The sequence below is a fragment of the Ranitomeya imitator genome, chromosome 10, assembly GCF_032444005.1.
Source record: "Ranitomeya imitator isolate aRanImi1 chromosome 10, aRanImi1.pri, whole genome shotgun sequence".
Classification (NCBI taxonomy): Eukaryota; Metazoa; Chordata; class Amphibia; order Anura; family Dendrobatidae; genus Ranitomeya; species Ranitomeya imitator.
The window spans coordinates 69,675,485-69,701,287 of record NC_091291.1 but is presented as its reverse complement, the minus strand read 5'-3'; the positions used below and the strand labels follow the sequence as shown (position 1 = coordinate 69,701,287).

The following is a 25,803-nucleotide window of genomic DNA, read 5'->3' as shown; positions in this document are numbered from 1 at the left end:
GGCCCAGGTAAGACGCTTCTGGCGTTGTCTATTGGTAATGAGTGGCTTGACACAAGGAATGCGACACTTGTAGCCCATGTCATGGATACGTCTGTGTAGCAATGACTCCTTGTGAATCTCCCTCACATTTTTGAAGTCCTTTTCTTAACAATCCTTTCAAGGCTGCGGTTGTTAGGGCTAGCGGAACGCACCAAATAATAAGATTGATAGTGTACGGTGCCGCCAACCTACCCTCCAGCTGCTGTATATACCGCAGGGATTGCTGTTTGTCCGTCATCACTAGCCAGACCCTGGCGCTAGTGTAATGTTAGGGCTAGCGGAACGCACCAAATAATAAGATTGATAGTGTACGGTGCGTTCGTAGCCCGGGGTCCACCGTGCAGAGATGGAACCTGCTGCTGAGTAATGACGGACTATATGGCGGTACTCATAAGTATACTCGCGTGGGTTAAACTTCACCCAACGTGAAGGAAGCGATCCTGTTGCGTCACAGGATCGCGGTACCGCACATAGAAGGCGAGCAAGCAGTCAGCGAACTTAACCCCAACTAGGATTGAAGTCCGATTAGACCACTTGCTGACACAACACCGCAACAGGGTGTGTTAGGCAACTCTTATAATTAGAGCACCGAAGTGTGAACTGTGCCATGCTGGCAGGCACCACTAAGCACCCAGACGTGGGTCAGGAAGCGCACTACTGGCGCGTGGCGCCGCACTGGCGGTCACAGCAATAGACGCTGATACGTGTGTGACACGTTGAGTGATTTGTCGGGCGCTAGATAGCAGCCATACTCCATACGCGAACAGTCATACAATAGGGTAGGGGTATTTAATGAACGACTTGCACTCACAACAAACACACGTATTCAATTGTACACTAGCGCATGGCCGTGCGGTCATGCGCAGTTTATATAATTGCAGGACAGGAAGTGGCCACAGAAACTTTGCCCTTCCAGGGCCTGCCAAGAGGACCAATGGAATGCGCTGCAGAGCCAGAGCACATGACCCTCGATCTCCAACGGGAGATCTTGCTCTGGGCATGCTCAGTGTGCGTAAACAAGGACTTAGTCCCAGGGAAGTCCGCTCGCCGCTGACCAGCACTGACTTTAATGGTAGGAGCTGAAGAAGCAGCAGTAACTCTCTGTACAGAGTGAGAGCGAGCAAGACACTGGGAGCGACGTCCCTGCTGAGCAGACTCCACTGCGGCTGGAGGAGAATGGGAGACCGCAGCGGAGACGGATCGAGATTCCCCCTGTGCAGCAGAGGAAACTCGACTCCTAACATTACCCCCCCTCCTAGGGCCCCCCCTCCTTGGGCCTCGCTACGCTCGAAGTCAGCAATGAGCTGTGGGGCCCGAATGTTTTCAGCAGGCTCCCAAGACCTGTCCTCTGGACCATAACCCTTCCAATCCACCAAATAAAACTTTTTGCCGCGTACCACCTTGCACCCCAAAATAGCGTTCACCTCGTAATCGTCCGTAGACGAACCCGATGTCCCGGCAGATGACTCGGAAAACCAGGACATGTATACGGGTTTCAAGAGGGACACATGAAAGGTGTCGGTGATACCCAAGCGTGGAGGAAGAGCCAGGCGGTAGACCACAGGATTAACCTGTTCGAGAACCTTGAAGGGACCCAAGTAGCGAGGAGCAAACTTAGTGGACTCAACTCGCAGCCTGATGTTACGGGCGGAGAGCCACACCAAGTCGCCAGGGGCAAAAGTCGGAGCGGTGCGCCGATGAACATCGGCGGAGGACCTCATTCTCTCCTTGGAGGCCCGAATGGCATCCTGCGTGCGATCCCAAATGTCCCGTGCCTCCACAGCCCAGTCTGCCACCCTGGGATCAGCGGAAGACACAGGCATGGGCACAGGAACACGCGGATGCTGGCCGTAATTTAAGAGGAATGGAGTCTGACCGGTAGAGTCGGCTACGGCATTGTTAAGTGCAAACTCTGCCCACGGTAGCAAGGATGCCCAGTCATCCTGTCTGGCAGAAACAAAATGTCGCAGATATGTGACCAAGGTCTGGTTGGCCCTTTCTACCAACCTATTCGTCTCGGGATGATATGCCGAAGAGAGATTTAACTCAATACTGAGTAGACGACATAGCTCCCTCCAGAATCGAGACGCAAACTGGGGACCCCGGTCACTAACAATTTTGTCTGGCATACCGTGTAGGCGAAAGATATGCTTGATAAACAAGACAGCCAACGCCCGTGCAGATGGTAGCCGTGGAAGAGGCACCAAATGCACCATTTTGGAAAAATGATCGGTGATCACCCAGATAATGGTGCAATTACGAGACTTGGGTAAGCCAACCACAAAGTCCATCCCGACCATCTCCCAGGGCCTGTCAGCCACGGGCAGAGGATAAAGCAACCCAGCTGGCCGTTGCCGAGGAGTCTTGTTCCTGGCGCAAGAGACACACGCCCGAACGTACTCCGCGACATCACGAGCCATATGCGGCCACCAGTATGTCCTCGCCAGTAACTCTGATGTCCTTTTAGTACCAAAATGTCCACCCACCCTGGACGAGTGCGCCCAAGAGAGAACCTCCGGTCGCAAACTAGATGGAACAAAAGTCTTGCCCGGGGGCACAGACTCCAGCGAAACCGGGGCCACGGTTCTCAAACTCTCGGTGGGGACAATAAGCCGAGGCTCCTCCTCCTCCTCCGCAGATGACACAACGGAGTGAGAGAGAGCGTCGGCCCAAATGTTCTTCTCCCCAGAAAGGAAATGGAGGGTGAAATGAAACCGGGAGAAGAACAAGGACCATCTGGCCTGGCGAGAATTCAACCACTGAGCTGTCTGCAGATACACCAAATTTTTGTGATGTGTGAAGACTTGGAAGGGAAAACGTGCTCCCTCCAAGAGATGTCTCCACTCCGAGAAAGCCAACTTCATGGCTAGCAACTCCCTGTCCCCGATGGAATAATTCCTCTCTGCTGGTGCGAAGGTCTTGGAGAAAAAGAAGCAAGGATGCTTCCGACCTTGAGCATCCTTTTGGAAGAGGACTGCTCCAGCACCAACAGAAGAGGCATCCACCTCCATGATAAATGGCTTATCAACATCGGGGCAATGAAGAATGGGAGCGCTAGCGAAGTGTGACTTTATAGAGATAAAAGCCTTGGAGACCTCCTCAGACCACAATTTGGGATTCGCCCCCTTCTTGGTGAGGGCAACCAAGGGAGCTACCAAAGTTGAGAAATGCGGGATGAACTGGCGATAATAATTGATGAACCCCATAAAGCGCTGCACCGCTTTAAGAGAATGGGGTTTCTGCCAGTCCATCACAGCCTGTAGTTTGGCAGGATCCATAGCCAATCCCTGGGCTGAGATGATGTAGCCTAGGAAAGGTAAGGACTCCTGCTCAAACATACACTTCTCCAACTTGGCATAGAGGGAGTTTGCCCGTAGGAGGTCGAAGACTTTGCAAACATCTCTCCGGTGGGAGTCAATATCTGGAGAGTAGATGAGAATATCATCCAGATAGACTACGACCGAGGTGGAAAGCATATCCTGGAAGATATCGTTCACAAAGTCTTGGAAAACGGCTGGGGCATTACAGAGCCCAAAGGGCATCACCAGATATTCATAGTGCCCATCCCTGGTGTTAAAAGCCGTCTTCCATTCGTCCCCCTCACGGATGCGAATCAGGTTGTAAGCACCCCGCAGATCTAATTTAGTAAATACCCTTGCTCCCCGAAGCCTATCGAACAGTTCAGATATCAAAGGCAAAGGGTATTTATTCTTAACGGTGATGGCGTTAAGACCTCTGTAGTCTATGCATGGACGCAATTCCCTACTCTTCTTCTGCACGAAGAAGAACCCTGCCCCAGCAGGTGACTTTGACTTCCTGATGAACCCTCTTGCCAGATTTTCCTGGATGTACTGTGACATTGCCTCCGTCTCCGGGAGAGATAGCGGATAAACTCGACCCCGGGGAGGCTCAGCACCAGGCAAGAGGTCAATAGGACAGTCATAGGGGCGATGGGGCGGAAGGGTCTCCGCCGCCTTTTTGGAGAATACGTCTGCATACGACCAATACTGCTTGGGGAGAGAGGAAAGATCTGCGGGTACCTCAGTTGTAGCTACCTGAACGCACTCCCTCTGACACCTACCCCCACAAGATTCACCCCATCGCAGAATTCTGCCTGAGGACCACTCGATATGAGGAGAGTGGTACCGTAGCCAAGGTATTCCCAACAGGACTTCATCAATTCCCTCTGGAATGACGAGCAGAGAAATAATCTCCTGATGAGATGGCGACATGGACAGAGTAAAAGGGATGGTCTGGTGAGTTATCTGTAAGGGCAGAGTCGACCCATTCACCACTCGTACCGTTACAGGTTGAGCTAGCATAACCAGAGGTATTGCGTGGCGTTGGGCGAAGGCAGAAGACATAAAATTGCCCTCCACCCCAGAATCCACGCAGAGCTCTACCGAGTGGGAGAATGAGCCTATAGTAATTGTCCCCTTAAAGGACAATTTAGAGGCAAACGTCGCCGTGTCTAGTGTACCTCCACCTACGACCACTAGACGCTGACGTTTCCTCGACCGCTGAGGACATCTGGTGGCTAAATGTCCAGACTGCTGGCAAACATGACAGACCCTGAGTGCACAAGCGGTCCGGGACTTAGGTCCCGCTTGTGACACTTCCCTGGCCTCATGTGACTCAGGAACCAGGACCGGAGATTCCAGAGGTTTGGCGAAAGTAGGAGCCAGCCGAAACCTCTGCCTACACTGGGCTCGCTCTAACCTCCGCTCATTAAAACGGAGGTCAATTCGAGTGGAGACTGTTATTAACTCCTCCAGTGTGGCAGGAATCTCCCTAGTGGCCAGAGCGTCCTTTACATGGTCAGCCAAGCCCCTCCAAAATATGGGGATAAGAGCTTTATCCGACCATTCCAGCTCAGATGCTAAAGTGCGGAATTGGACGGCAAAATGACTGACCAAGGACTCACCCTGAGTTAATGCCAGCAGTTGGAGCGCAGTATCATGGGTGACTTGAGGTCCTAAAAAGACCTGTTTTAAAGTGCTCAAAAACAGAGGAGCACTCTGCACCACATGATCGCCACGCTCCCACAGCGGCGTAGCCCATTTCAACGCCCTGTCCGACAATAGAGACACAATAAATCCCACCTTAGCCCGCTCTGTGGGGAAACGTGCAGCCAGAAGCTCGAGATGAATAGAGCACTGACTCACGAATCCCCTACAAAATTTGCTATTACCAGAAAATTTTTCTGGCAGCGGGAGGCGAGAAAATGTCGGAACAGGGGTGGCAATGGACAAAGTTGCTGCAGCCACGCTGGCAGCCTGTACAGCAACTGCGGTAACATCCACAGCTGAGGTTGCGCTCTCGAGAGCCGCCAACCTACCCTCCAGCTGCTGTATATACCGCAGGGATTGCTGTTTGTCCGTCATCACTAGCCAGACCCTGGCGCTAGTGTAATGTTAGGGCTAGCGGAACGCACCAAATAATAAGATTGATAGTGTACGGTGCGTTCGTAGCCCGGGGTCCACCATGCAGAGATGGAACCTGCTGCTGAGTAATGACGGACTATATGGCGGTACTCATAAGTATACTCGCGTGGGTTAAACTTCACCCAACGTGAAGGAAGCGATCCTGTTGCGTCACAGGATCGCGGTACCGCACATAGAAGGCGAGCAAGCAGTCAGCGAACTTAACCCCAACTAGGATTGAAGTCCGATTAGACCACTTGCTGACACAACACCGCAACAGGGTGTGTTAGGCAACTCTTATAATTAGAGCATCGAAGTGCGAACTGTGCCGTGCTGGCAGGCACCACTAAGCACCCAGACGTGGGTCAGGAAGCGCACTACTGGCGCGTGGCGCCGCACTGGCGGTCACAGCAATAGACGCTGATACGTGTGTGACACGTTGAGTGATTTGTCGGGCGCTAGATAGCAGCCATACTCCATACGCGAACAGTCATACAATAGGGTAGGGGTATTTAATGAACGACTTGCACTCACAACAAACACACGTATTCAATTGTACACTAGCGCATGGCCGTGCGGTCATGCGCAGTTTATATAATTGCAGGACAGGAAGTGGCCACAGAAACTTTGCCCTTCCAGGGCCTGCCAAGAGGACCAATGGAATGCGCTGCAGAGCCAGAGCACATGACCCTCGATCTCCAACGGGAGATCTTGCTCTGGGCATGCTCAGTGTGCGTAAACAAGGACTTAGTCCCAGGGAAGTCCGCTCGCCGCTGACCAGCACTGACTTTAATGGCAGGAGCTGAAGAAGCAGCAGTAACTCTCTGTACAGAGTGAGAGCGAGCAAGACACTGGGAGCGACGTCCCTGCTGAGCAGACTCCACTGCGGCTGGAGGAGAATGGGAGACCGCAGCGGAGACGGATCGAGATTCCCCCTGTGCAGCAGAGGAAACTCGACTCCTAACAGCGGTTATCCACGTTATTTGTGCACCTTTTTCTACCACACTTTTAGCTTCCACACAACTTTCCATTAATAAGCTTGGATACAGCACTCTGAGAACAGCAAGCTTTTTTTTGGCAATGACCTTTTGTGGCTTACCCTCCTTGTGGAGTGTGTCAATCACTGCCTTCTGCACATCTGTCAAATCAGCAGTCTTCCCCATGATTGTGGAGCCTACTGAAACAGACTAAGGGACCTTTTTAAATGCATAGGAAGCCTTTGCAGGATTTGTCTTCACAATTCAATTGCCTAGCCATTTTGTTGTGATCCGTTACCTTCTTGGAATATTGACCTCAGACTGTTTCCTGACTGTGCTTTCATCTCACCCCTCTATCTATGACATACTCTCTTGGCTTTTGACCTTGGACATCTTGACTACCCAGACCCATGGCTTATCCATGCATAATGACTATCTTCAAAGCATACATGCAAAATATAATAGCATGTTCAGATTGTGAGCATTTCATAGACAAAACCTAAGAAAAAAAAACTTAACATCAGCATATACTCTACATCAAAGGTGTCAAACTGCATTCCTCGAGGGCCGCAAACAGGTCATGTTTTCAGGATTTCCTTGTATTGCACAAGGTGCTGGAATCATTATCTGTGCAGGTGATTAAATTATCACCTGTGCAATACAAGGAAATCCTGAAAACATGACCTGTTTGCAGCCCCCGAAGAATGCAGTTTGACACCTCTGCTCTACATCATGTAAATCAGAAACGGAAATAGCATATCAAACATAAAAGCCATCCCACCACAACAAGGTGTACACCTTGTCATGGTGGAATGGCTTTTATGCTTTTTTGAACTAAGTACCCTATGTTATTTACATGTACTATTTCCATTTACTGATTTACTTACTGTAGGGTATATGTTCTTTTTTCTTTTTATTTCATGTTTTGACCTTTGCACCTTGATACACATGAAACCTGTGATGTAACCATTGGCACGTGGCTTTACACAATTTAATACAGACTACTAATTGATTCCAGCACATATTCTGCTGATAAACTCTATCTAAACACATGAAATATAGTTTTCTATCATCCACAAACCATAAAGGATACCAGAGACAATTATGGTAGCTTACCATTGTCTTTCTTTTTAAAATATGCCCATAATTTATCTGTTCTTTTCTGCGGTGAATTTTCATCATCAGGTAGAGTCTTCTGTTCTTCGGGAGGAATCATCTTGAATATTGCCTGTAAGCAATGGAAATAAAGTTTGGAATTTTGATTGAAATAATTTAAAAAGTTCCATACCTTGACTAGATATAACAAGTAAGCCATACAAATATAAGTTGTCTACAACATAACACTATTTTGTTCACAATGTAGGATTTAAAAGTGAAAAATGAAGAAGATAAATTACAAGACCTTACATTTTCTTAAGAATAAAGTCTTTATGTTGTATATTATCTAACAAGTACAGTGATCTTAATATTCTGGGAGCCTGAAAAAATGTTAACTCACATTCACATGAACCGTGGAAAAAGTAAATAGTAATTACATTGCCAACATGCGCAGATTAATTCCTGGGCATTACGTATAATCTAAAGGAAATACTGTGTTTAGTGCAGTAACTTGAAGCTTATGGGCCCCAATGCAAAATCTCCAACAGGGCCTTCAACTGTCAGTAGACTTTAATAGTAATATTCTTTTCATTTGAGCCAAAGGGAAATTTTGGGCCCCTAGACTCCAGGGTCCAGATGCAATTGTAACCCCTGCACCAATTATAATTATGCCCCTGACTGTATCATTGACTCAACCCAATTAGAATTGTTTAATAAACTACATTGTACTTGTGGATTGTCTCCTTAGTTGTACAATTGTATTTCATGGAGAAACCCTCGGTTCTTATATCCATCAAATACTTCAATTAATATATTTAATTTATTCCACTTGATTTTTGTATGGCAGTGATATTGGGTGTCATACAGATTGCCCTCTTTTGTAGCAGTATGGCCAGCACCCCTGTATGGTGTCCCATTCTCCCTCCATGCAGAGACGCTGGCTTACTCACCGCCCCAGCTCTGCGGCAGGGTCCTCTGTGTGTTCCTTGCTTTCTGGACCTTGTGTGTGTGCTGCACCTCCCAGTGGCGTGCCTAGTTCGCACTCACTCCTCTGCTTTTAAAGGGGCAGCGTGCATGTATATTGAAATGCCCACAGCCTATTGCTGAGAGGCATTTACTGTAGTTTTGTCCACCTGCATGATGGCTTCCAGCCCATTGCTGGGAGTCATACTGTTTAAAAGGCTCCCTCTCCCTCAGGGAGTAGTGAAGCAACAAGTTTAGTCATTAGGTAGTGTAATATTCTACCAGTGCAGTTGTGAGGTTCTCTGGTGCTAGTGTGGCCAGTGTCCTGAACCCTAATCCATTGTCCTGATTCAACTAGCGTTCTGAACCTGAATCCTGGGTCCTGTTGTGGCCAGTATCCTGAACCCGAATACCTGGTCCAGGTGTGGCCAGAGTCCTGAACCCAGATACCTGTTCTCAGTGTGGCCAGTGTCCTGAACCTCATCCCCCGTTTCCTAGTGTGGCCAGTTCCTGAACGTTGCCCCTTGCTCCCAGTGTGGCCAGTCCTGAACCCGAAGTCCCCTGGTCCCAGCGCAGTTAGAGCCTGAAAAGTTTTCCCCGGTCCGTGTGCACCCATTCCCTGAACCAGTATTATAGACCGGTGTGTCTAAATGTAAGCCCTAATCAGGGTCAGTAAACCTGATTCCTGAGGTCAGAAGCTGCAGTACTGGGATCTGCCCAGGAGTGGTACCTGGTGGCTACCTGCAGCCCAGTCTGTCTCCACCATCAGGAGCTAGAGGGAATACCACGTAGCTATTTAACTATGCCCCTTCCTAGGCAGGTCTGTTCCTGTGATACAGTGGATGTATAAATACACTTGTGCCACCCTTGGAGACATTGGGTGGCACAATGAAATCACTGCATCACAAATCCAAATCAGTCTAATGTCGATTCAAAATAGAAGAGCAGACGGAGAGGTTGTGGTGGATGGGGGAAACAAGATTGAGTAGGATGGTGGTGGTATCATACTGTAAGGTGGGTTGTGGGTGACATCATATCATATGGATGCTGTGAGGGTGGCTGTGGGCGACATTCTAATGTTTATAGGGAGCTGTGCAGCCATCATTCTACATGAGTGCTGTGTGGGACATCACACTTTATGAGTGAGCTGCAGGGGACATAACACTGTACATATGGAGCTGTGCAACCATTTTACTTAATGGGTGGCTGTGTGGGACTTCATGCTGTATTGGGGGCTTTGGTGACCATCATAAATTTTGGGGGTCTGGTGGGTGACATCATACTGTGTGAGGGTTGTGGTGGCAATCATAATTTATGAGGGCTGTGGTGGACTTCACACTATGTAGGGGCTGTGGTGGACATCATACTTTATGAGGAGCTGTGGTGGACATCATATTATTTGGGAGGATGAGGTTTAAATCATACTGTATGGGGGGCTGTAGTGGATATCATACTGTATGGGGGCTGTGGTGGATATCATTCAGTGGGTGTATCTAACTTTGTGGGGGGCTATGCTGGATATCATAATGTGTGGAGGGCTGAACTGACGACCATACTGAATGGTGGACTTTATTGACCATCATACTGTGTTGTGCGTGTGATGTGGGGCGTTGTGGTGACCATCATACGATTTGGGGAACTGTGGTGAGCATACTGTATGGGGCAGTAATGACCATCATATTGAATGTTGAGTTATGGTGACTGTTATACTGTATGAGGGGCTGTGTAGACCATCATACTTTATGAAGACTGTGGGGACATGTTACTGTGTATAGTGCTGTGTATAGTGTGGGGGGTAACTGAGGCCATCATACTGTGTAGGTGGAGAAATGGGTGGACATCATTCTGTGTGGGGTCATTATACTGTATATGGACATCATTTTGTGGGGTATCAAACTATATGGAGCCATAGAAAGGGTATCATAGAGGGTAAGGTCACTAATGAGTGTCACTAGAGGCAAAATAACTGTATGTGCTGCAATACATTTTCCGTGTTTTTAAAAGTCGGGAATTGTACTCTTCTGTGACTGCACCTATGTACCATTAGAGGAGTTTTGCTGTGGACACACATGGTACACCCCTGCTCAAAGGCATTTTTGCAATAAAAAGACCCTGAGAGTTAATCTTATAAGGAGGCACACTGGGGGGGTTGTATATCATTACAGGAGAAGCAGAGGGGGCATTATTGTTTTCATAAGAATGCAAAGGGGGTGTTTTTATTATATTAAAGGGTCTTTATTTTTATTATAAGGGGTCGAGGAGGATTAGTATTATGGGGATATTTCTATAGGGTACTGAGTAATTTTAAGGTAGCACTGGGGTGCAATATTACTATGAGGAAGTACAGAGGGAACATTATTACTCTGTAAGGACACAGAGGGGGCACTGCTTTTGCATGGGGCACAAAAAGAGGGTACTATTACTATACAGGGCACAGAAGGGGCAATATTACTTTCTAGGTCATAGGTTATTATAGCGCTTTATGGTCTGTGTAGAGGTGGGGAAATGTAAGCAGTTAAACAGTTAGCCAAAGATGTTTGTGCTTTACACTTTGCAGGAACAGGTTACTCATAGAAGAAGTAGTCAAGCATACCACTGTTGAGAACCTGGAGAGTACACACATATATGGTCTGCAGAATAGTGGTGTAGAATTGAAATTAAGATTATTTGGTCATTGTATGCTGGTAATATCAGTCCTAGTACAGTGGATTTGTTTAATAATCAGTATAGTGATATTTGTTATATGGTATATGCTAATAATATGTAATTATGGTCTGGCGGTGTTTGTCTGTTATATTGTAGTAATAATAATAATAATAAAAATAATAATCTTATATAGCAGTATTGTTAAAAATATTGAAAAAGATTGGTCTTGTAGTAAATATTGATTTCCTCCATGCAGGGTAAAGGATGTGGGGATAGCATGGGCCTATGTGCATTCAAATGCCAAGGCTGAATTTCAGTCCCAGTCTGTCCTTACATTCAAATGAAGATACTTAGAGCATTAATTGGCCAATTCATGTGTGCCCAACAGACATCAACAACCGACATCTTTGCTTGGAATCTGTATACACAGGCCTTCTTGCCGAGTACTCCACCCATCAGCCTATGGCAGTTTTAGTAACAGCTTATTCCTACCCACCCATATAATTTGTAGGCTATCAGCTCAGGAGAGGTTTCATATTAGGTTAGATTCCCAGCAAAGAAGGTACCTTGTCAATGGCGGTTACGCACGCATGCATTGGCCAATGTATGCGTGTGTCAGATCTCAGATAGCTAATCTTAGAAGAAGTTGTAGGTGACAATACAGATGTAGTAAAAAAACACTTACTGCAAAGAGAAGCTATTTAGATCTTTACTATGAACTCTTTAATTCCTAAGGGGTGAAATGAACAACTATCATGTAATGTGTTTCCATAGTAAATAATATACTTTTTTTTATTGTTGCTGGGGGCCATAGGGTGCACTTAAAATCCTAGTTCCTATTTGTGAAATAAATATAAAGTAATTGTTATGTATGTTATTATAGTTATTAAAACAATAATAAATGAATAGTGTTTAGCAACACGTTAATATGTAAAAGGCTTATGGAAGAGGTAGGAGAAAGAAAAAAAAGAAAAAATAATTTTTATTTTTTTATTTTGAGAAAAAAATGTTTTCTCCCAAAAAATTTCTGTAAAATTATAAATAAATAGGAAAGAAGGATAATAAAATGGTGAAATTCATGTTGCTTAACATTTATTTGAAAGGAGACACTTTGTGCCTAACCTTAGGCTGGTTTCACATTTGTGTTTTTTTGCCGCAGCGTTTGTACCGCATATAAACGCATGCGCCGTGTTTTTCTATATTTAACATTAAAAACGCATGCGTTTTTTTTGTTCGCGTTTTGCCACGTTTGACGACGCAAGCGTCTTTTTGTCGCTTGCGGCTTGGGGCGGAAATGCAACAGGTAGTAATTTCTAGAGGCGTCTATTTGCCGCCAGGAAACGCATGCGTTCGATTGCGCACAGTTTGCGTCAAAAAAACGCATTGCTGTCTATGTAAACGCATGCATTTTTAAGCACATGCGTTTGGTTGCGTTTTTGAACGCATGCGTTTCAATAGAGAAAAACAAGTCTAGACACTGATAAGCCACCCCCCACCATCAAGGTGATAAAGGGATCCAAACCCTAACCCTAACCCTAAGCCACCATCAAGGTGATAAAGGGATCCAAACCCTAACCCTAACCCTAACCCTAGCCCTAACCCTAACCCTAAGCCACCATCAAGGTGATAAAGGGATCCAAACCCTAGCCCTAACCCTAACCCTAAGCCACCATCAAGGTGATAAAGGGAACCAAACCCTAACCCTAACCCTAAGCCACCATCAAGGTGATAAAGGGATCCAAACCCTAACCCTAACCCTAACCCTAGCCCTAACCCTAACCCTAAGCCACCATCAAGGTGATAAAGGGATCCAAACCCTAGCCCTAACCCTAACCCTAAGCCACCATCAAGGTGATAAAGGGAACCAAACCCTAACCCTAACCCTAAGCCACCATCAAGGTGATAAAGGGATCCAAACCCTAACCCTAACCCTAACCCTAGCCCTAACCCTAACCCTAAGCCACCATCAAGGTGATAAAGGGATCCAAACCCTAACCCTAACCCTAGCCCTAGCCCTAACCCTAACCCTAAGCCACCATCAAGGTGATAAAGGGACCCTAACCCTAGCGCTAACCCTAATGGGAAAATGGAAATAAATACATTTTTTTAAATTTTTTATTTTTCCCTAACTAAGGAGTTGATGAAGGGGGTTTAATTTCTATTTATAGGGGGTTTTCTAGTGGATTTTTATGATTGGCAGCTGTCACACACTGAAAGACGCTTTTTATTTTTTGCGGGACAAGTTGACATTTTTATTGGTAACATTTTCGGGCACGTGACATTTTGATTGCTTTTTATTCCGATTTTTGTGAAGCAGAATGAACAAAAACCAGCTATTCATGAATTTCTTTTGGGGGGCCATTTAAGACTCAAGGGGAAGTCATTATTATGGGGGACTTCAACTACCCTGAAATAGATTGGGGAACAGAAACCTGCAGCTCCAGCAAAGGTAATCGGTTTTTGACAACTATGAGAGACAATTACCTTTCACAACTGGTTCAGAACCCAACAAGAAGGGGCGCACTGCTAGACCTAATATTAACCAACAGGCCAGACCGCATATCAAATATAAGGGTTGGGGGTCACTTGGGGAATAGTGATCACAGAATAATAAGTTTTCATGTATCCTTTAATCAGATGTGTAGTAGAGGGGTTACAAGGACACTAAACTTCAGGAGGGCAAATTTCCAACGGATGAGAGAGGATCTTGGTGCAATCAACTGGGACGATATCCTGAGACATAAAAATACACAAAGAAAATGGGAGACGTTTATTAGCATCCTGGATAGGACCTGTGCACAGTATATACCGTATGGGAATAAACATACTAGAAATAGGAGGAAACCAATATGGCTAAATAGAGCTGTAAGGGGCGCAGTAAGTGACAAAAAGAAAGCATTTAGAGAATTAAAGGAAGTAGGTAGTGATGAGGCATTAAATAAATACAAAAAATTAAATAAATTCTGTAAAAAGCAAATCAAGGCAGCAAAGATTGAGACAGAGAGACTCATTGCCAGAGAGAGTAAAAATAATCCCAAAATATTCTTTAACTACGTTAATAGTAAGAAACTAAAAAATAATAGTGTTGGCCCCCTTAAAAATAGTCTGGGTGAAATGGTGGATGAGGATGAGGAAAAAGCCAATATGCTAAATGACTTTTATTCATCAGTATTTACACAAGAAAATCCCATGGCAGACAAAATGACTAGCGACAAAAATTCCCTATTAAATGTCACCTGCTTAACCCAGTAGGAAGTACATCGGCGTCTACAAATCACTAAAATTGACAAATCTCCAGGCCCGGATGGGATACACCCCCGAGTACTGCAGGAATTAAGTAAAGTCATTGATAGACCATTATTTTTAATCTTTAAAGACTCCATAATAACAGGGTCTGTACCACAGGACTGGTGAGTATTAAATGTGGTGCCAATATTCAAAAAGGGGACAAAAACTGAACTCGGTAATTATAGGCCAGTAAGCCTATAGGCCACAGTAGACTGTGGGTAAAATCCTGGAGGGCATTCTAAGGGATGCTATACTGGAGTATCTGAAGAGGAATAACCTCATGACCCAGTATCAGCACGGGTTTACTAGGGACCGTTCATGTCAGACTAATCTGATCAGCTTCTATGAAGAGATAAGTTCCGGACTTGATCAAGGGAACCCAGTGGACGTAGTGTATATGGACTTTTCAAAAGCTTTTGATACGGTGCCACACAAAAGGTTGATACATAAAATGAGAATAATGGGGATAGGGGAAAATATGTGTAAGTGGGTTAAGAGCTGGCTCAGGGATAGGAAACAAAGGATGGTTATTAATGGCGCACACACGGACTGGGTCGCGGTTAGCAGTGGGGTACCACAGGGGTCAGTATTGGGCCCTCTTCCTTTTAACATATTTATTAATGATCTTGTAGGGGGCATTCAGAGCAGAATTTCAATATTTGCAGATGACACTAAACTCTGCAGGGTAATCAATACAGAGGAGGACAATTTTATATTACAGGATGATTTATGTAAACTAGAAGCTTGGGCTGATAAATGGCAAATGAGCTTTAATGGGGATAAATGTAAGGTCATGCACTTGGGTAGAAGTAATAAGATGTATAACTATGCGCTTAATTCTAAAACTCTGGGCAAAACCGTCTATGAAAAAGACCTGGGTGTATGGGTAGATGACAAACTCATGTTCAGTGGCCAGTGTCAGGCAGCTGCTACAAAGGCAAATAAAATAATGGGATGCATTAAAAGAGGCATAGATGCACATGAGGAGAACATAATTTTACCTCTATGCAAGTCACTAGTTCGACCACACTTAGAATACTGTGCACAGTTCTGGTCTCCGGTGTATAAGAAAGACATAGCTGAACTAGAGCGGGTGCAGAGAAGAGCGACCAAGGTTATTAGAGGACTGGGGGGTCTGCAATGCCAAGATAGGTTATTACACTTGGGGCTATTTAGTTTGGAAAAACGAAGACTAAGGGGTGATCTTATTTTATTGTATAAACTAGCTGAAGAGCCCGGCGTTGCCTCGGCATAGTAAATATCTGTGGTTAGTTATAGCACCTCACTTCTCTTATTTTCCCATCACGCCTCTCATTTTCCCAATCATATCTTTCATTTTCCCCCTCACATCTCTCATTTTCTCCCTCACACCTCTCATTTTCTCCCTCACTCCTCTCATTCCCCCCTAACACTTGTCATTTCAACCTGACATCTGTCATTTTCTGATCACTCCACTATTTTTCCTCACTCCTCTCATTTTGCACTCACACCTTTTCATTTTCACCTCACACCTCTCATTTTCACCTCATCACCTCAGTATATACATGTTTGTCATCTCTCTCATATATAGTATACATCTGTAGGTCATCTCCTGTATATAGTATATACCTGTATGTCATCTCCCCTGTATATAGTATATACCTGCTGTGTGTCATCTCCCCTATATATAGTATATACCTGAATGTCATCTCCTTCTATATATAGTATATACCTGTATGTCATCTCCTCCTGTATATAGTATATACCTGTGTGTCATCTCCCCTGTATATAGTATATATCTGAGTGTCATCTCCTCCTGCATATAGTATATACCTGTATGTCATCTTCTATATATAGCATATACCTGTATGTCATCTCCTCCTGTATATAGTATATACCTGTGTGTCATCTCCCCTGTATATAGTATATATCTGAGTGTCATCTCCTCCTGCATATAGTATATACCTGCATGTCATCTTCTATATATAGCATATACCTGTATGTCATCTCCTCCTGTATATAGTATATACCTGTATGTCATCTCCTCCTGTATATATATGTACCTATATGTCATCTCCTCCTCTATATAGTATATACCTGTGTGTCATCTCTCCTGTATATAGTATATATCTGTGTGTCATCTCCCCTGTATATAGTATATACCTGTGTGTCATCTCCTCCTGTATTAGACCTCGTTCACACGTTATTTGCTCAGTATTTTTACCTCAGTATTTGTAAGCTAAATTGGCAGCCTGATAAATCCTCAGCCAACAGGAAGCCCTCCCCCTGGCAGTATATATTAGCTCACACATACACATAATAGACAGGTCATGTGACTGACAGCTGCCGTATTTCCTATATGGTGCAATTGTTGTAGTTTGTCTGCTTATTAATCAGATTTTTATTTTTGAAGGATAATACCAGACTTGTGTGTGTTTTAGGGCGAGTTTCGTTTGTCAAGTTGTGTGTGTTGAGTTGCGTGTGGCGACATGCATGTAGCGACTTTTGTGAGATGAGTTTTGTGTAGCAACATGCGTGTAGCAACTTTTTGTGTGTCGAGTTGCATGTGACAGGTTAGTGTAGCAAGTTGTGTGCAGCAAGTTTTGCGCATGGCGATTTTTGCGCGTTGCGAGTATTATGTGTGGTGCCTTTTGAGTATGTGCAAGTTTTGTGTGAGGCAACTTTTGCATGTGTTGCAACTTTTGTGCATGTGGCAATTTTTCCGCGTGTACAAGTTTTGCGTGTGGCGAGTTTTTCATGAGGAGAATTTTGCACTTGTGGCGAGTTTTGCAAGAGCCTAGTTTTTGCATGTGGCGAGTTCTGCGCGTGGCATGTTTTGAGTGGCGACTTTTGTGTTTTGACTTTTATGTGGCGAGGTTGGTGTATTTGTGGTGAAATGTGTGCTGAGGGTAATATGTGTTCAAGCACGTGGTAGTGTGTGGCGCATTTTGTGTGTGTTCATATCCCCGTGTGTGGTGAGTATCCCATGTCGAGGCCCTACCTTAGCAACTGTACGGTATATACTCTTTGGCGCCATCGCTCTCATTCTTTAAGTCCCCCTTGTTCACATCTGGCAGCTGTCAATTTGCCTCCTACACTTTTCCTTTCATTTTTTCCCATTATGTAGATAGGGGCAAAATTGTTTGGTGAATTGGAAAGCGCGGGGTTAAAATTTCGCCTCACAACATAGCCTATGATGCTCTCAGGGACCAGACGTGTGACTGTGCAAAATTTTGTTTCTGTAGCTGCGACGCCTCCAACACTTTTCCTTTCACTTTTTTCCCCATTATGTAGATAGGGGCAAAATTGTTTGGTGAATTGGAACGCGCGGGGTTAAAATTTCACCTCACAACATAGCCTTTGACGCTCTCAGGGTCCAGACGTGTGACTGTGCAAAATTTTGTTTCTGTAGCTGCGACGCCTCCAACACTTTTCCTTTCACTTTTTTCCCCATTATGTAGATAGGGGCAAAATTGTTTGGTGAATTAGAAAGCGCGGGGTTAATATTTCACCTCACAACGTAGCCTATGACACTCTCAGGGTCCAGACGTGTGACTGTGCAAAATTTTGTTGCTGTAGCTGCGACGCTTCCAACACTTTTTCTTTCACTTTTTCCCCCATTATGTAGATAGGGGCAAAATTGTTTGGTGAATTGGAAAGCGCGAGGTTAAAATTTCACCTCACAATATAGCCTATGACGCTCTCGGGGTCCAGACGTGTGACTGTGCAAAATTTTGTGGCTGTAGCTTCGACGGTGCAGATGCCAATCCCGGACATACATACACACATACACACACACACACACACACACACACACACATTCAGCTTTATATAGTAGATATATGAGGGGACAGTACAAAGACCTTTCTGATGATCTTTTTAATCATAGACCTGAGACAGGGACAAGGGGGCATCCTCTACATCTGGAGGAAAGAAGGTTTAAGCATAATAACAGACGTGAGTTCTTTACTGTAAGAGCAGTGAGACTATGGAACTCTCTGCCGTATGATGTTGTAATGAGTGATAAATTAATTAAATTTAAGAGGGGATTGGATACCTTTCTTGAAAAGTATAATGTTACAGGGTATATACACTAGATTCTTTGATAGGGCATTGATCCAGGGAACTAGTCTGATTGCCGTATGTGGAGTCGGGAAGGAATTTTTTTCCCCAAAGTGGAGCTTACTATTTGCCACATGGTTTTTTTTTGCCTTTCTTTGGATCAACATGTTAGGGCATGTTAGGTTAGGCTATGGGTTGAACTAGATGGACTTAAAGTCTTCCTTCAACCTTAATAACTATGTTACTATGTTACATGGTCATAAGTATTTAGACCCTTTTCTCAGTATTGAGTAGAAGCACCATTTTGAGGTATTACAGCCATGAGTCTTCTTGAGAATGATGCAACAAGTTTTTCACACCTGGATTTGGGGATCCTCTGCCATTCTTCCTTCCAGTTCCGTTAGGTTTTATGGTTGATGTTGGTGGACAGCCATTTTCAGGTCTCTCCAGAGATGCTCAATTGGGTTTAGGTCAGGGCTCTAGCTGGGCCAGTTAAGAATAGTCACAGAGTTGTTCTGAAGCCGCTCCTCATTTTAGCTGTGTGGTTAGGGTCATTGTCTTGTTGGAAGGTGAACCTTCATCCAAGTCTGAGGTCCAGAGTCTGGAAGAGGATTTCATCCAGGATATCTCTGTACTTGGCTACATTCATGTTTCCTTCAATGGCAACCAGTTGTCCTGTTCCTGTAGCTGAAAAACACCCTCATAGCATGATGCTGCTACCACCATCTTTCACTGTTGGGATTGTATTGGGCACATGATGAGCAGTGCCTGGTTTTCTCCACACATACCGCATAGAATTATCACCAAAAAGGTCTGTCTTCATTTCATCAGACCAGAGAATCTTATTTCTCATAGTCTGGGAGTCCTTCATGTGTTTTTTAGCAAACTCTATGTGGGCTTTCATATGTATTGCACTGAGGATAGGCTTCCGTCAGGCCCGACTAGTGGAGGGCTGCATTAATAGTTGACTTTGTGGAACTTTCTACCATCTCCCTACTGCATCTCTGGAGCTCAGCCACAGTGATCTTTGCTCCTTTACCTCTCTCACAAAGGTTCTTCTCCCATGATTGCTCAGTTTGTCTGGACGGCCAGGTCTAGGAAGACTTCTGGTGGTCCCAAACTTCTTCCATTTAAGGATTATGGATGCCACTCTGCTCTTAGAAACCCTTAGTACTACAGAAATTCTGTTGTTATCTTGGCCAGATATGTGCCCTGCCAAAATTCTGTCTCTAAGGTCCTTGGCTAATTGCTTTGACCTCATGATTCTCATTTGGTCTAAGGCCGGCGTCACACACAGCGTAAAACAATACGGTCCGTATATTACGGCCGTAATACGCTGAAAAGTCCCGAAAAAAGTGGTCCGTAGCTCCTCCGTAGGCAGGGTGTGTCAGCGTTTTTTGCGCATGGCATCCTCCGTATGTAATCCGTATGGCATCCGTACTGCGTGGTTTTCTCGCAGGCTAGCAAAACCAACATACCGCTATAGAAGTGATCCATGTGTCCCAAAAAGAAAAGAAAATATATATATACTGTCTATATATATATATATATATATATATATATATATTCTATCTGTCTATATATATTCAGCTTACAGTAGAATAGGTAGAATAAATCTGTACACATAGAATAGGTATATATATATATATATGTCAGTGAGACACATATATGTATATATATTAATATTTATTCCAGCGCTAGACAGCTTGAAAGCCGGTAATTCAATTACCGGCTTTTTCCTTCTCCTTCCTAAAACCCGACATGATTTGAGACATGGTTTACATACAGTAAACCATGTCTTCTCTCCATTTTTTTTGCAGATTCCACACTACTAATGTCAGTAGTATGTATCTGCAAAATTTGGCCGTTCTAGCTCTTAAAATAAAGGGTTAAATGGCGGAAAAAATTGGCGTGGGCTCCCGCGCAATTTTCTCCGCCAGAGTAGTAAAGCCAGTGACTGAGGGCAGATATTAATAGCCTGGAGAGGGTCCACGGTTATTGGCCCCCCCTGGCTAAAAATATCTGCCCCCAGCCACCCCAGAAAAGGCACATCTGGAAGATGCGCCTATTCTGGCACTTGGCCACTCTCTTCCCATTCCCGTGTAGCGGTGGGATATGGGGTAATGAAGGGTTAATGCCACCTTTGTATTTTTATGCCCTTAAATCAGAGAGATATGTCAAAAAATAGTTAATAAATAACATTTTCCACATGTCTACTTTACATCAGCACTTTTGGAAACAAAATTTTTTTTTGTTAGGGAGTTATAAGGGTTAAATTTGACCAGCAATTTCTCACTTTTACAACACCTTTTTTTTTTTAGGGACCACATCACATCTGAAGTCATTTTGAGGGGTCTATATGATAGAAAATAACCAAGTGTGACACCATTCTAAAAACTGCACCCCTCAAGGTTCTCAAAACCACATTCAAGAAGTTTATTAACCCTTTACGTGCTTCACAGTAACTGAAACAATGTGGAAGGAAAAAATGAACATTTAACTTTTTTTTGCCAACATTTTAATTCAGAACCATTTTTTTTATTTTCACAAGTGTAAAAACAGAAATGTAACCATGAATTTTGTTATGCAATTTCTCCTGAATACGCCAATACCCCATATGTGGGGGTAAACCACTGCTTGGGCACACCGCAGAACTTGGAAGTGAAGGAGCGCCGTTTTACTTTTTCAATGCAGAATTGGCTGGAATTGAGATCGGACGCCATGTCACGTTTGGAGAGCCCCTGATGTGCCTAAACAGTGGAAACCCCCCACAAGTGACACCATTTTGTAAACTAGACCCCTTAAGGAACTTATCTAGATGTGTGGTGAGCACTTTGAACCCCCAAGAGCTTCACAGAAGTTTATAACGTAGAGCCGTGAAAATAAAAAATCGCATTTGTTTACACAAAAATGATCTTTTTGCCCCCAAATTTTTATTTTCACAAGGGTAACAGGAGAAATTAGACCAGAAAAGTTGTAGTGCAATTTCTCCTGAGCACGTCGATACCCAATATGTGGGGGTAAACCACTGTTTGGGCGCACCGCAGAGCTTGGAAGAGAAGGAGTGCCGTTTTACTTTTTCAATGTAGAATTGTCTGGAATTGAGATTGGACGCCATGTCGCGTTTGGAGAGCCCCTGATGTACCTAAACAGTGGAAACCCCCCACAAGTGACCCCATTTTAGAAACTAGACCCCCCATGGAACTTATCTAGATGTGTGGTGAGATCCTTGAATGCCCAAGGGCATCACAGAAGTTTAGAATGCAGAATCGTGAAAATAAAAAATATTTTTTTTTCCACAAAAAAGATTTTGTAGCCCCCAAGTTTTTATTTTAACAAGGGTAACAGGAGAAATTGGACCCGAAACGTTGTTGTCCAATTTATCGTGAGTACGCTGATGCCCCATATGTGGGGGTAACCCACTGTTTGGGCGCACGGCAGAGCTCAGAAGGGAGGGAGCACCATTTGACTTTTTGAGCGCAAAATTGGCTGTCATGTTTGGAGACCCCCTGATGTAACTAAACAGTGGAAACCCCCCAATTCTAGCTCCAACCCTAACCCCAACACACCCCTAACCCTAATCCCAACCCGATCCATAATCCTAATCACTAACCCTAACGATAATCACAACCCTTACCCCAAAACAACCCTAATGTCAACCCTAACCATAACCCTAATCAAAACCCTAAATCCAACACACCCCTAATCCTAATCTCAACCCTAACTTCAAACCTAACCCTAATCCCAATACACCCCTAATCACAACCCTAACCTTAACCCTAATCCCAAACCTAACCCTAATCCCAAGCGTAACCCTAATGCCAACCCTAAGCCTAATACCAACTCTAGTCCAAACCCTAACCCCAAATCTAACCCTAACTTTAGCCCCAACCCTAGCCCTAACTTTAGCCCCAACCCTAACCCTAGCCCTAAGGCTACTTTCACACTTGCGTCATTTGGCATCCGTCGCAATCCGTCATTTTGGACAAAAAACGGATCCTCCAAATTTGCCCGCAGGATGCGTTTTTTTGCCCATAGACTTGTATTGCCGACGGATCGTGACTGGATTAGTTGTGTTTTGGGGGACCGTCGGCACAAAAAACGTTCAATGTAACGTTTTTTTGTACGTCGCGTCCGCCATTTCTGACCGCACATGTGTGGCCGTAACTCCGCCCCCTCCTCCCCAGGACATAGATTGGGCAGTGGATGCGTTGAAAAACTACATCCGCTGCCCACGTTGTGCACAATTTTCACAACGTGCGTCGGTATGTCGGGCCGACGGATTGCGATGGCCCCGTACCGACGTAAGTGTGAAAGAACCCTAACCCTGAATTTAGCCCCAACCCTAACCCTAAATTTAGCCCCAACCCTAACCCTAGCCCTAACCCTAACCCTAACCCTAGCTCTAGCCCTAACCCTAACCCTAGCCCTAACCCTAGCCCCAACCCTAGCCCTAACCCTAACCCTAGCCCTAACCCTAGCCCTAACCCTAGCCCTAACCCTAGCTCTAACCCTAGCCCTAACCCTAACTCTAGCTCTAACCCTAGCCCTAACCCTAACCCTAGCCCTAACCCTAGCCCTAACCCTAGCTCTAACCCTAGCCCTAACCATAACCCTAGCCCTAACCCTAGCCCTAACCCTTACCCTAACCCTAGCCCTAACCCTAACCCTAATTTTAGCCCCAACTGCTCTTCTCCTGTCGGCCGGCAGATGGCGATAGATGGCGGGCGCACTGCGCATGCGCCCGCCATTTTCTTTTCCCCGGCAGCCAGGAGGAGCAGCAGGAGGATCCAGGAACACCGGTAAGTATAATAGGGTCCCTGAATCCCCCTATTTCTCTGTCCTCTGATGTGCGATCACATCAGAGGACAGAGAATTACACTTTGATTTTTTTTTTTTTTTGCGGTTGCCGGTAAACAGTTAATTACCGGCGATCGCAAAACAGGGGTCTGTAAAACCGACACCAATCATGTTCTTTGGGGTCTCGGCTACCCCCTGCAGCCGAGACCCCAAAGATTCTCCCGATGCCAGTCATTTTGAAGATGGCGGCACCCACCGGGAGCCACGAGGAGCATCGGGGGAGATAGGTGAGGGGGGCTATCTGGGACCCCTTTTCTCTGTCCTCTGATGTGCGATCACATCGGAGGACAGAGAAATTAAAAAGAGATTGCGTTTTGTTTTTTTTTTGCGATCGCCGGTAAACGGTTAATTACCGGTGATCGCAAATGCAGGGTCGGTAAAAAAAAACCTGAATCATGTTCTCTGGGGTCTCGGCTACCCCCAGCAGCCGAGACCCCGGAGAAAATCTGACTCTGGGGGCGCTATTTACTTTTTCCACAGCGCCGTTAATTAACGGCGCTGTGGTATAAGTACCCTTAGCGGCCGCCGTTAAAAGGCGTATCGGCGGTCGCTAAGGGGTTAAATAAAACAGTGAGAGATCTAAAGAGATAGTGTTCCTGTGTCTACCTCCATGTGAGACGACAGTACGTAATATTAAATTGTTATTGAAATTGTACTAGAAGAAATTGCATACAGTAAAAAGAGGTTTTTTTTATAAAATATTAATGGTGTTTGGAGTGCATAGATTCTTATTCCACACACAAGACAGACTTTTGTAGTGTGTGGGTGGAACAGTACTGAGTTAGTAGCATCCATTAACAGTCAGTACTAGTAGAAGCATCATACGGTGTGTAGGGGCCATCATACTTTGTGTGGGAGACTATAGGGGCCAGCATGCTGTGTGGGGGACTATGAAGACATTATGCTGTGTTACTGGGCAGCTATGTGAGTCATGCTACCCTCTGTGTGAGGCTGTTGAGGGATCAAACTGCTTATGTGGGGGACTTCAGAAGCTATCAAACTGTGTGTGAGAGACTGTAGACTCCATCAAGCTGTGTAGGTGGGCTGTGGCTTCATTATACTGTATGTGGAGGCTATGGGGACCATCAACCTGTATGTAGGTGCTGTGGGGACCATCATACTATTTTTGGAGGGCTTTGGGGCAATCATTCTGTGTGTGGGAGGCTGTGGGGGTGTTTTTTTGCAAACATGCAGAAAAGTAATAAAACATGTGTTTAATAGCACCCTAATCATCCTGACCCACAGAATAACGTTTTACTTGTGCTCCACATAAATAGAAACCAATTTGAAATGTTGAAATCAATTTCAGAACCCTTTTTTCCCAATAGTGCCCCTGACAAATACAATTTTTACAGCAAAAAACAAGGCCTCACACAGCTATATCACCTTAATAATAATCTTTATTTATATAGCGCCAACATATTCCGCAGCGCTTTACAGTTTAACAGTTTCAAACACAACAGTCATAAGTAACAACGTTAACAATACAATAATTAAAGCGAAATAAGACGACCCTGCTCGTGAGAGCTTACAATCTACAATGAGGTGGGGGAGATACAAAGCACAGGAAGTTATGTCCCCGGTTGGAGAAACAAGAGGAAGAACGTCTACTGGAGGCAGGGGCGATAATACGGCCATCACCTGAGGGCTGCGTTATTAATTTAATGGACCGTGTGTTAGAAACAGCGCAATTGACTTTGCTAGCTAAGAGCCTGAATTATTGTATACCCGACAGATTTGACTTCACTGAGTTTTGGATTGATTTGTTTAAGGCCGTAAGGAAGATTCATCTCCATAAGGCCTTTTTGTCGAGTTCTACCAGTACCACTACTTTAGAGAGGGAGCGACCTTGTAGTATAGGACCTTTGGGTTTTCTAGCAGGGTCGACTGGAGAGGCTTTGGCAGATATGCGAGAGGATGCCGCTCTCTTATCAAGTTTGTGCGACCCTATCGCTCGCACTAATGAGAGCCTGCCCACTAATCCTGCCCCCTTTACCGGTGGTGTCCCGTCCACGTACATGCCATTAACCTCTCCTGGGAACATGGTGGACCTTTTTGAGACTTTGGTCCTAAGGGATATGGAGGCCTTGGTATATAAAGAGGCATCCCATAATCTTAATGACTCAGAGAGGGCAGCTTTGAGAGATATAGCTAGCTGGACTGATGTGATCATACGTCCAGCGGACAAAGGGGGGTAAGATGGTGCTTTTACCCAAGGAGGCATATTTATGGGAGGCTGCACGTCAATTATCAGACACAAGAACATATCGGAAATTACCTAAAGATCCCACAAGCAAATTTAAGACAGAGTTGCGGTCCTTTTTGAGGGTATCAGTGGAATGTCGGATTATAACTCAGAGAAAGGTGGAGAAGCTCTTTCCAGAGTTTCCCACAAAACCATACTGGGACTACCTCCCTAAGGTGCACAAATCTGTCACTCAACCCCCGGGCAGACCCATTGTGTCGGG

The 25,803-nt window shown here is 45.0% G+C and overlaps 1 protein-coding gene across 1 annotated transcript in view; it reads right to left on the bottom strand.

Annotated features, from left to right (window-relative positions):
- Positions 1-25,803, bottom strand: part of LOC138650972 (visinin-like) — a 74,312-nt gene that overhangs the window by 5,864 nt on the left and 42,645 nt on the right. The window contains exon 2 of the mRNA XM_069740861.1: positions 7,556-7,667. Within this exon, the coding sequence (XP_069596962.1) occupies positions 7,556-7,667 (112 nt within the window). The remainder of the gene's footprint in view (positions 1-7,555; positions 7,668-25,803) is intronic.